Raw genomic sequence first — 12,537 nt, 5'->3', positions numbered from 1 at the left:
CTGACGTCGGGGTCTTAACCCTTTCCAATCCAATTTGTATCCTGGTTTTCCTAGGGGGCTTACTCTTTTTCTGCCATTATACAACGGCGCTATCTGCTGGCTAAAGCCAGTACTGCATGAGGTGACACGTTGGATAGCCTCTGACAGCAGAGAGGCTGGCAATATACAGTAAGAGAGCCCCGACGGACGTCTTCCAACATCAGAGCTGTACAGCCTTAAATCATAATGCCTTCAGACGTCAGACAGTGGATTGGAGAGGGTTAAGGCCCTTACTACATGGGTTGATAAATCCTTATCGTTCAGTGTGACGGGGCGGACGAGGATCCACTCACTTCTCGTTCAGCGTTGAATTTCTGCATGCGGAAAACCAAACAACAGATCGGCCCGTGTAAACAGGCAGAGTCACTTATGACAGACTGCCTGGACCGATCCCCGGCTGCGCCACCCTTACTTACTAGCATGGCACTGCCGGGCATCCGTACCACACAGCTCACCCCGTGTACAAGCTGAAGCTGTTTTATTTACGATACACATCTTTGTGTTTCCGCCATGTATTAAGGAAGAACAGTTGTTTGATTAATTCTCTTACAAGGTGGTGCCCGAGGGGGGACAGTGGCATGGAAGAGAAGCACAAGAATGGGCATCAACGTAGACAGACAAAACTGTCACTTAAAGGGTTAAATGGATTTGGGCCACTGATTTAATATGGCAAGCACAGAGGGTGATGCCCTACATGAAAGTGGTCCAAAGTAGTTCTGGGCATGGAAGCTGGCATCAGAGTGGGCAGACAGCCAAATTTCACTGATTTGAATAAGTAAGGCCCCCTGTCCCACGGCAGATCTCCACCGCCCAGGAGCCGCACACGAATCTCCGACGGTCAGCCTAATCTGATGGGCTAACCGCGGAGAATCGGGGCAATTCGCAGCAAATTGCCCGCCAGGACAGTGATTCTCCTCTCATGGGCAGACAACCACGGGGCCGGCGCTTTCCATAGCAATGCTATGAAAAGCTTCGGCTGGCGTGATTCGCCGGCAGTTTCCCGCTGGCGAAATCACGCCCGTGGACGGGCACCCTAACTGGTCAACACACAGAGGGCGATGCTCACATCAAATACAACTGAGTCTAGCCTGGCGCAAAGGGGGTCTGGGCATGGAAGCTGGCATCATAGTGGGCAGACCGCAACTTTTTACTGATTTGAATAAGTAAATTATGTTTTGAAAGGGTGAAGGTGTTTGGCCCACCGGGCGGCGGCGGTCCTACATCTGTTGTCTTACACCCACGCTGCGGGCCGTCACTGATGCCACTCAAAATACTGGAAGAAAAAGTGCCGCACGTCTGTCCAAAAGCCGGGCATCTGAGCGTAAAGCGGGCGGAGCCCATTCTAGTCAGTGGGGTACACGGACGGAGCCGGTCGGCTGCAGGGATTCCCCTTTCCTGTTCCCCAAACAGAGCAAGAAACCAGAACCCCCGAGTGCAGATGTAAAACCACCCAAACACGGCCGACACACATGGCGCACATCAAATGCGGAGGAGTTTAGCCTGGTCCAAAGTGGTTCTGGGCATGGAAGCTGGCATCAGAGTGGGCAGCCATTTTTTGCTAATTTGAATAAGTAACTGGTGTTTTCAAAGAGTTAAATGGATCTCAGCCTGTTCTAACACGGCCGACACAGAGGGTGATGCCCGCATCAAATATGGCCGAGTTCAGCCGGGCCCAAAGTGGTTCTGGCCATGGAAGATGGCATCAGAGTGGGCACACTTACTGAAATCAGTAAAGATGCCCATATTGATCCCCAGAACCGCTTGGGTCAGACCAGACTCAGCGGTACTTGATGCGCCATCACCCAGTGTGCTGACAGCGCAGGTTCAGTGGCCCAATTAACCCTTCGAATCCCAGTTTTGTGCCCTATTAATGCCCATTAGGCCGCCCAGCTGCCATGCGGATCTTCTCCTGTCATACAAGTCGTTATCCGCCTCTTCTCCTCATTACAAGGGAAAACCAAGATGTCTGGAGAACAACAGGAGCCGCCAGAAGGACTACAGGGGGGGACTGGGTGGCCTCCTGCAGGGGGGTGGGGGGGACCGAGTGGCAGACTGCATGGGGGTGAGGGGAGACCAGGTGGCAGACTACAAGGGGGATAGGGGACTGGGTGGCGGACTACAAGGGGTATCTGGGACCGGGTGGCGGACTGTGGAAAAATGGGGGGGGGGGGGGTGGACTGTGGGAGAATGGGGGGGGGGGGACTGGGTAGCGGACTGCAGAGGGTTGAGGGGGTACGGGACCGGGTGGCGGACTGTAGGGGAATGCGGGACCGGGTAGCAGACTGCAGAGGGTTGGGGGGGAAACGGGTGACAGACTGCGAGGGGGGATCGGTTGGCGGACTACAGAGGGTTCGGGGGGACTGTAGGGGGATGGGGGACCGGGTAGCGGACTGCAGAGGGGTTGGGGGGGGGACGGGAACGGGCGACAGACTGCAAGGGGGGATCGGTTGGCGGACTACAGAGGGGTTGGGGGGGATGGGAACGGGCGACAGACTGCGAGGGGGGATCGGTTGGACTGCTGGGATCTGCGGCGTCTCCTCCCGAGCAGCCGGGGAAGCCTTTCCTCCTGAGCGGCCGGCCCGGTTCCTCCATCCTCCAGCCGCCCTCCTCACGGGCTCCCCAGCCCGGCCGCCCTCCTCCTTCTTCCTGCCGCCGGGGGGAGGGAGCAGTCCGCGCATCATCTGGCGGCTTCCTCCCGCTAAACCCTTTCATCCCCGGCCGCCGCACATCTCCCGGCCGCTCCTCCTCCGGAGACGTGTCCTGAGCTCCCGGAGCCGCCGCCGCACAGCCCCCTCCTCCGCCCGCCGCGCAGCTCCGGCTCTCCCTCCTCCATCCGCGGATTACCCTCCACAGCGGCGCCGAGATTCCCGTCTGCTCTCCGCCATCATCCCCTATTGTGGCCGTCCGTGCAGCAGCAGCATGAGGCTGAGCAGCAAGCGGCCGGGCGGCGGGCGGCAGGAGCCGGTGGCCCGGCCGGGCAGGAACCCCTTCGTGCACGACCTGCGCTTCACCCCGCAGCAGAAAGCCAAGGTGGGTGACGGGGGGGGGGGGGGGGGGGGACGGAGAGGACTGGGGGGAGGCTGATGGGGGGGATGGAGGGGCGGCTGACGGGGGGGACGGAGGCTGATGGAGGGGATAGTTAGCTGCTGATGGAGGGGCTGCTGACAGGTGACTCCGGAGCCCCTCAGCCAGGTGGGAGCATCAGCCTGTCAGCAGCCCGCCTCATCCTGACCTCTGGGGCCTGTTGGGTCCCGACCTGCTGCTGGGGGGTGTTCAGACGTCGCGTCCCCCGGTAGTCGCGCGTTAATGGCCCCGGGCCCCGCCGGTGAGCCTCGCTGTTTGTCATCTGTTTTATTTATTAATTTGTGTTAAAAACCGTCATGTAAGAAGCGGCGCTTTATAACCCGAAATGCCTGATCTGAGCCCGATATGGCGCCCGGCTGGTGACACAAGTAACTAGCGCTACCGTAAGGCTCCTTCCCGCGGTGTGCCGCCGTCCGTGAATGCGCAGACTGATGTACGCCGGCTCGTCGTCTCGCCCGTCAGCAGTTATTTTGCACGCGGAAGAAAAAACCCACAAAATCCCCTTGATTTGTGTAAATCGGCAGCGCGGGCGCCGGGTCCTGCCTGTTTCCGCGCACCCACTGATTTAAATAGTGTAGTTCAGCGCGCCGCGATAGGAGACGCCGCCGTTTGTGTGTTTTGTTTTTTTTACGCCACTTACTGTGACTGACGCCGGCGTGATGACTGCGCCGCTCGCTGGTTATTACACGTGGGATACGCCATATATTTACCTTCCCGTGAGAGCTGGCAGAGCGACTGGAGATGCCGTCCGTCTACGGGTCACACACATCTGGCGGGTCAGAGCGGCCGAACCGTTGGAGTGGATGTCGGTGGCAAAGCATTGCAGGATGGCTGCGTACACGCAGGATATATATATTTATTTTACACACTGACAATTTTTTTTGTCTAATTTTTGCACCAATTTTTTTGCCCTAAAAATTAGAAGGAAATCGATGGGTTCATCTGATTGGCTGTGAGCGCCGCCAGAGGAACAGCGCAAGTGAAAGAGATTACAGCAGGTCCTGTTTTTGTCACTCAAGAATAGTACATGGCCGTGTGCATTGCCCCATGCGCCGGACAGTAGGCAGCTGGGGTGTCCCGGGCGCCGGACGGTAGGCGGCTGGGGTGTCCCGGGCGCCGGACGGTAGGCGGCTGGGGTGTCCCGGGCGCCGGACGGTAGGCGGCTGGGGTGCCCCGGGCGCCGGACGGTAGGCGGCTGGGGTGTCCCGGGCGCCGGACGGTAGGCGGCTGGGGTGCCCCGGGCGCCGGACGGTAGGCGGCTGGGGTGCCCCGGGCGCCGGACGGTAGGCGGCTGGGGTGCCCCGGGCGCCGGACGGTAGGCGGCTGGGGTGCCCCGGGCGCCGGACGGTAGGCGGCTGGGGTGCCCCGGGCGCCGGACGGTAGGCGGCTGGGGTGCCCCGGGCCCCGGACGGTAGGCGGCTGGGGTGCCCCGGGCGCCGGACGGTAGGCGGCTGGGGGGCCCCGGGCGCCGGACGGTAGGCGGCTGGGGGGCCCCGGGCGCCGGACGGTAGGCGGCTGGGGGGCCCCTGTGATTTTCAATGCCGGCTACACTAGAGAATCTCAGGCGCCACTTTTTAAATCCCTTGCATGCATATAGCCTTAACCCTTTCCAATCCAATTTGTATTCTGGTTTTCCTTGGGGGCTTACTCTTTTTCTGCTGTTATACAACGGCGCTATCTGCTGGCTAAAGCCAGTACTGCATGAGGTGACACGTTGGATAGGCTCTGACAGCAGAGAGGCTGGCAATATACAGTAAGAGAACCCCGACGGTTTTGTACCTGATGAAGTCGTAATCGACGAAACGCGTTGTTTGAATAAACGGAGTAAAAGAAAGAGACGGTTGTCCGGAGGGTGGATATCCCTAGGAGCGCGGTGTCCAATTTTCACAGTATACAGCTTTCAGTACTGCATGAGGTGACACGTTGGATAGGCTCTGACAGCAGAGAGGCTGGCAATATACAGTAAGAGAACCCCGACGGACGTCTTCCAACATCGGAGCTGTACAGCCTTAAATCCTAATGTCTTCAGGAGGTCAGACAGCGGATTGGAAAGGGTTAAGGGAGTTCTCCAGGAAATTGTTGGTAGTGGTGGGTAGAGCCCTTACATACCCCACAGATCCCCCTCCCCCTGTGGGATACTCTCTGCTGCTGCAGCTCATGGCCTTCTGTTTACTAGTGCTGCAGCAGCCATGTGACCGCGGCAGCCAATAGCAGGGTTGTCACTGATGATGCCCCATAAACCTGCCTGGGACTCCTACATTATAAGCCCATGTGACCGGCTTACGGGACCCCCAGGGCCGTCTGTCCGGATAACGCCACTGTGAGTATATCCATACCATATGGCTCTGTGTACAAGGGACCCAAAACTAGATAACTCAACCCCCATCCGGACCAAAGCCATGTTCAGACTCCCCAATCTATATTTACGCCTCTGTGGGGTGTAAGGCTTGCCTGCACTCCTTGTTACATTGTCTGACATCAGGGTTGTAGAAGGAAGTGCTGAGATGTTCTCCATGTGACTTGTGAGTATGCTGGATGTGGAATGATTTCCTCCTCCTAATTAGGACCCGCTGGCTGGTGCCCCAGCTGGTGGGCAGCGAGCGGCATTTGTTACTGTCTCTGCGCAGCAGCATGCTGACTAATTGGCCAGCTCTGTTCCTAGTGCACCGACCCCTGCAGCACTAGTGATCCAGAAGAACAAGTGGCTGCCTCCTTTATTGAATGGGCCCATTTAGTACCCTGACGCTGTGGGTGTGAGGATGGCATCGTGTTAGTCACACCTCCCGTGCCCTATAGGCCCATATAGAGGATCCTATAGCATTGGGAACACCGCCGCTGCTGCTGCTGGCTGGACTGGTTTCGAGCTTCTCACACTGATTTCTTGTGACTTCCTGTTTGTTGATGACTTGATATCATGTGATACATACACGTTTTGGAAAGGCACACAATGTTACCACAAGTCTATTAACCCTTGAGCGACGGCAGGATCTGCTCATTTATTCAGCAGGAGGCTCGATGCCCTCAGTGCAATCAATGCCAGCCTGATTTGGTATGCGCTCTCCATGTACATTGGATTTCCCCAGGGACATTTGTGTACATATTGTTTATGCATGAATGAGGAATTCCTTTCACATCAAGACACCTTTTGTACCCTTTTAGGTTTTTTTTTCTTCCCGCTTCACGTTTTCAGCATATGCTGGTCCACCTCATTGCATTCAGGATCTGTTCGCCGCCCGTATATGGCGGCGATATTAATAATCTGTTCAGGGACTGCAAGCTTGGTGAAAACAATATTGTCAAAGTATCTCTAATATCCCGGTATCATGCGCATCTTGTATAACGGACACGTATCGCACAAAAGACGTGCGCAAAAAAGAAATTGCAGCATGATGTTCTCTTTTGGCGGGTATTAAGCGCGGATACATGCCAGCATCATGCTGCCAATCGCCATGCACTCAGCAAGTACGCATGTCATTGTGCGCTGGCACATGGGTCACGCCACACATTACGGCCGTGTGTGCCCAGCCTGGTGTGTGTGCATATGGTCTACGCTTGTATTAGGCCCGTCTCTATTTCTATTGCAGATTCCACGATCGCCGTCGGCTCGGACGATCTGCGGTAAGACGCGGGCTTTGAGGAACACGGGGTCACCGGCCGGGCTCACCGCCGGATCGGCTGCGGGTGTCCCGCATGTGGAATAGCCCGCTCGTGTGAGCCCGGCCTTAGTGTTTTTAATATCTGTTAAATGGATGGAAATAGAAAGTACAAATGAAAAGGAAAGTTTGAGAATGGGGTTAGTGGGGTGTGAGCAGCGGCACGGCCGGGCCCTGTGGGTCTGTGAGCAGCAGTGCGGTGACTGTAGTTCTAGGAGACTGGACTGCTGTAGTCCAGCTGGCCATAACACATTGCCTGGCCGTGAAGATGCACAGCAGACGGCGGCGGTATATTGTGTATCCGTACAACATGTGTCCGTAATACGCTTGTGCTCAGAAGCCCTAAGGCCTCCTTCACACGGGCAACACGGCATCGCCGCGACAAAATCTCAGTGATATCGCATCGCTGCGTCTTCTCATGGTAATACCACGATTTTGTAGTGCTACAAAGTCACGCGACTTTGTAGCATCACATGCGAGGATTTTCGGGGGGGGGGGGGCTTGAAATATAAGCCCTACCCTGAAAATAAGCTGCAGCTGAAGAAAAAATAAATAAAATTTTTTATATATACATATACACCCATCACCTCTCCTGTGCTGTCGGGGCGCCACCGCATCTTCTCTCCGGGTCCCGGCACTGATCATCTTCATCTTCTGGCCGTGGATTGAAAAATGCCCGCCTTCTGGAAGCGCTGGCTGTGACTGGCTAATGCTTAGCCAATCACAGACAGTGCTCGATGAATGACTGTGATTGGCTAAGCGTCAACCCCATGCCAAAAGGTGAAGAGAAACACTGCGGGGACACGGAGAGAAGCTGCAGCGGAGAGTGCTTTGAAGGTGATGTATCTGTTTTTTTGTTTTTAGTTTTTTTTTCCTGCAGCTAGGGCTTAGATTAGGCTTTGATAATAGGATTCCCTACTGTCAAAGTTGCATCGCACCGCATGAAAATTGTGGTTTCGTGCAATGCAACAGAGAGGAAGGCTCTATGGGTTCCTTCACACATGAGATGTTTTGTAGCAAGCAAACAATCCGACACAAAAACCTCGCAGGTCCGGTGATATGCCCGCGACTCGTGAGGTTTTGTAGCCCATGTTTCCCTATGGAGCCTTCCTCTCTGTTGCATCACACGAAAACACGATTTTTGTCAATGTGATGCAACTTTGACCGTAGGGAATCCTATTATAAAAGCCCTAATCTAAGCCCTAGCTGCAGGAAAAAAAACAAACAAAAACCAGTGTACATCACCTGAGAAGCGCTGTCAGCCCAGCCGCATCTTCTCCCCGGGTCCCCGACGCTATTCTCCCTCATCTTTTCTGGCTGGGGATTGAAAAATCCCCGCCTCCTGGAAGCACTGCCTCTGATTGGTGCGCTGACTGCAATTGGCTAAGGCAATCACAGCCAGTCAACGAGCACTGGCTCTGATTGGCTAAGCGCCAGCCAATCACAGCCAGTGTTTCTAGGACATGGGGATGAAGCTGCAGCGGCGTCGGACAGCGCTTTTAGGTGAAGTATTTATTTATTTTTTCCTTCCTGCAGCAAGGGCTTATTTTTAGGATAGGGCTTATATTTCAAGCCTCCCATCCCCCCTGAAAATCCTCACATGTAGTGTTACAAAGTCGCGGAAGATGCATCGATAGTGCACTGATCAGTGATGCGATATCGCTGTGATGTTCTTGCGATGATGCCGTGGCGCCCCTGTGAAGGAGGCCTTAAGATCTATAAGTTGTAAGGTGCCGCCTTCAGGAATCAAACCTGCTTTCCGAGCACATCCTACAGGGACCCAATGGATCGGAATCTGGGGAATTTGGAGGCCACATTAAATGGGATTTCCGGGACTTAAAAAAAAGTTAAAAGGGCTTAAAATGACAACATTGAATATTCACGTCTCCTCCTGGTTGCTCAGCGGCGCCGCCACATGGAAGAAGCGGCGGGAGGTCCCATGACATTGATTGTGTTTTGAAGTCAATGGAAGCTGTCTGACCCGTGGCCCGTTCGCAGTGCACATTGCGGGCTGGTCATGGATTCCGCGTCATCGCCTAGCAATGACGCGGGGGGGAAAAAACTTGAAAAAAAAGCCTGTACTGCGCATGTGCAACGGTGAACCGCCAGGGCCATCTGCAGTACAGAAACGGACACTGCTGCTGCCAGGGACGGACTCCGCACAGAATCCGGCTCTGCCCTGTGCAGGGGCCTAAGGGGGAATCTGTGTGACCTGTTTGAGGCCCAGGCCTGTCTGACCAAACTTTTATTGGGGGATGCTGTAGCTGAGCATTTAAAATCCCCCTTTATAAGGAAAAAATGGAGTAAAATTAATAAGAAAAAAGTAAATTATGATAGAAAAAAAAGGCATAAAAGTGCATTTATTTTCTAATCAACTTTATTAAATATATTAAATATATTCCTCCACCAAAACATAATCTGTAAATATTTGGTATCCTAATGTCCACAACGATACAATAAACGTATAACATGGACATAAATACAAACTGCAGCCGAATTGGTTCCCCCCCCCCCCCCCCCCCCCCCCCCGCCCGCCGTCTTATGTATTCTTGCCAAAATAGAAGCTGATATACAATACTGTGCAAAAGTTTTAGGCAGGTGTGGAAACTAGGCTGCAAAGCACGAATAGAAACATCAGGATCTGGTGTGACGCCCTTCAACTCCACAACAGCATCAGTTCTTCTAGGGACACTTGCACACAGTTTTTGAAGGAACTCGCCAGGGAGGTTGTTCCAAACATCTTGGAGGACTAAGCACAGATCTTCTGTGGATGTCGGCTCGCTCCAATCCTTCTGTCTCCGCGTAATTGCAGACAGACTGGGTGATGATGGGATCAGGACTCCGTGGAGCCAAATCATCACTTCCAGGACTCCTTGTTCTTCCTTATGGTGAAGACCATTATTAATGACCTTGATGGATGTTGGGGGTTGTTGTCTGGTTGCAGAGTCAAACACCTAGTTTTCAAAAAAAAAAAAATTTAATAAGCATGATTCAGGTAGCCGGCTCAAGGTTGACTCGGCCTTCCATCCTTCCGAGGTCGGTAAAATGAGAACCCAGCTATAAGTAATAATTACCTGAAAGCGCTGCGGAATAAGTTGGCGCTATACAAATACCAAGATTTATTTATTTATTTTATTTATAAGTATCTGCTATATATCTCAGCACTGGGGACACCATTAAGGCTGGGTTCACACAGGGCGGATTCCCGTCGGAAGTTTGGCCACAGCAAAAACCGCGAGATTTCCGCCGGGAGAACCGCCGCGGTTTAAGCCGCGGCGGCTTTGAAGCGGCTCGGCCGCATGCTTTTCCGTTGCGGCCGGCGCTCCCATAGAGGAGAGTGCGGCCGCGACGTAAATAAACAAAAAAGGAAAGGTAAATAGACATGCTCAATCTGCCGCCGCAGCCGCGGTTTCAACCGGATTTACCGCAGCGGATTAGCCGTCCCGTGTGGACGAGATTTCTTGGAAATCTCATCCACATGGCTGGTTAATCCCGAGATTAGTGGCCGCGGGCGGATCTGCTGCGGCAAAACCGCGGCAAATCCGCTCTGTGTGGACCCAGCCTAATCCTGAGCAAATCTCCAACTCTATGTGCTGAGCTGCACTCCCTGACCTGCCAGGACCCTCCCCTGTGAGATGCTGAGCTGCTGCAGCCCCTGACCTGCTAGGACCCTCCCCTGTGAGGTGCTGAGCTGCCGCAGCCCCTGACCTGCCAGGACCCTCCCCTGTGAGGTGCTGAGCTGCCGCAGCCCCTGACCTACCAGGGCCCTCCCCTGTGAGGTGCTGAGCTGCTGCAGCCCCTGACCTGCTAGGACCCTCCCCTGTGAGGTGCTGAGCTGCCGCAGCCCCTGACCTGCCAGGGCCCTCCCCTGTGAGATGCTGAGCTGCTGCAGCCCCTGACCTGCTAGGACCCTCCCCTGTGAGGTGCTGAGCTGCCGCAGCCCCTGACCTACCAGGGCCCTCCCCTGTGAGGTGCTGAGCTGCTGCAGCCCCTGACCTGCTAGGACCCTCCCCTGTGAGGTGCTGAGCTGCTGCAGCCCCTGACCTGCTAGGACCCTCCCCTGTGAGGTGCTGAGCTGCCGCAGCCCCTGACCTGCCAGGGCCCTCCCCTGTGAGATGCTGAGCTGCTGCAGCCCCTGACCTGCTAGGACCCTCCCCTGTGAGGTGCTGAGCTGCTGCAGCCCCTGACCTGCCAGGACCCTCCCCTGTGAGGTGCTGAGCTGCCGCAGCCTCTGACCTGCCAGGGCCCTCCCCTGTGAGATGCTGAGCTGCTGCAGCCCCTGACCTGCTAGGACCCTCCCCTGTGAGGTGCTGAGCTTCCGCAGCCCCTGACCTACCAGGGCCCTCCCCTGTGAGGTGCTGAGCTGCTGCAGCCCCTGACCTGCTAGGACCCTCCCCTGTGAGGTGCTGAGCTGCCGCAGCCCCTGACCTGCCAGGACCCTCCCCTGTGAGGTGCTGAGCTGCCGCAGCCCCTGACCTGCCAGGGCCCTCCCCTGTGAGGTGCTGAGCTGCCGCAGCCCCTGACCTGCCAGGGCCCTCCCCTGTGAGGTGCTGAGCTGCCGCAGCCCCTGACCTGCCAGGACCCTCCCCTGTGAGGTGCTGAGCTGCTGCAGCCCCTGACCTGCCAGGACCCTCCCCTGTGAGGTGCGGGTAGGGTTGGTGACCGCTTCCCTTTTAATGACTTCATTTCAACCTACCTGAAAATGCTGATCGCTATCACCTGCTTGGTATAATTGGTTAATCGTACATCTGACTATAATCCTACAAAACCCCCTGACTATATGGAAGTGTTCCTAGGAGACCTGATGCTCGCAGAGGGCGTCGCGCCAAATACTGATTACATTTGGGTTTTTCATTCTGCATTTTGTAAACTGACAAAAATAAACTAACACTTCTATTTTTGAAAGCTTTCTTTCACACGGCGTCGTTTTGACTCAGTAGGTGCGTAAAAAAAAATCGCATCCAAGAGAACCCATTGTTTCCTATGGAATCTCTCAGATAAACAAATTTTTGAAAAAAATCGCACGCCAAAAGAAAAAAAAACGCAATAGGCGTGTTTTTTTGCCGCCGAGATTTCTCTCTATCTAAAGATAGGACATGTCCTATCTTTTCACGGCACAGCGCCAGCGGCTCCCATAGACTCCTATGGAAGGGGGTGGGGGGGCGGCATGCTTGCTAACACCAGGCGCGATGTGATTTAAAGCTCAGATAGCGGCGCGGTTTCAGCGTGGCAATCTATAAAATAGTCAAAACTAAGTGCTTGTGAAAGGGCCCTAAGGGTGCCTTCACACGTGCGATCGCGATATTGCTGCTTTTTTTTTTAATACAAGTGTTAATAGGACTTTCTAATGTTAAAAACGCATCGCACGCAAATCGTAAATCACAAACTTGCGATTTTTCTGCAATGCGTTTTTAATATTAAAAAGTCCTATTGAGATTCACATAAAAAAAAAAGGAGCAATATTGTGACCGAAAGTGTGAAGGCGCCCTAAGGGTAGTTTCACACGGGCAATCGCGGTATTGCCGAGAAAAAATGCATAAAAATCGCGTCTCTTTTCCTCCATTGCCTTTTCTTGTAAAAACATCGCTGCTGCTTGCAATTTTCTCACAATTTTTTTTTTTTTTGCGCAAAAGTCAATAGGACTTTCTAAAGTTAAAAATACGTCACACAAAAATCGCAAGTTCGTGCCTTGCAATGCGATAAAAAGGAGGCTCCACGGGGGGAAACGCAGGAGATAAAAATCGCAGAAAGATGGGGGGTG

At 54.4% G+C, this 12,537-nt stretch overlaps 1 protein-coding gene across 1 annotated transcript in view; it reads left to right on the top strand.

The window, feature by feature from the left end:
• The first annotated feature begins 2,708 nt into the window (after nucleotides 1–2,708).
• LPCAT1 (lysophosphatidylcholine acyltransferase 1) overlaps nucleotides 2,709–12,537 on the top strand; it is an 84,991-nt gene continuing 75,162 nt past the window's right edge. Inside the window, exon 1 of the mRNA XM_066579206.1 lies at nucleotides 2,709–3,069. Within this exon, the coding sequence (XP_066435303.1) occupies nucleotides 2,959–3,069 (111 nt within the window). The 5' untranslated portion in view covers nucleotides 2,709–2,958. The remainder of the gene's footprint in view (nucleotides 3,070–12,537) is intronic.

Source organism: Eleutherodactylus coqui, chromosome 9, assembly GCF_035609145.1.
Source record: "Eleutherodactylus coqui strain aEleCoq1 chromosome 9, aEleCoq1.hap1, whole genome shotgun sequence".
NCBI classification, from domain to species: domain Eukaryota; kingdom Metazoa; phylum Chordata; class Amphibia; order Anura; family Eleutherodactylidae; genus Eleutherodactylus; species Eleutherodactylus coqui.
The sequence above is the reverse complement of the archived record's forward strand: the minus strand, read 5'-3'. Positions and strand labels throughout refer to the sequence as shown.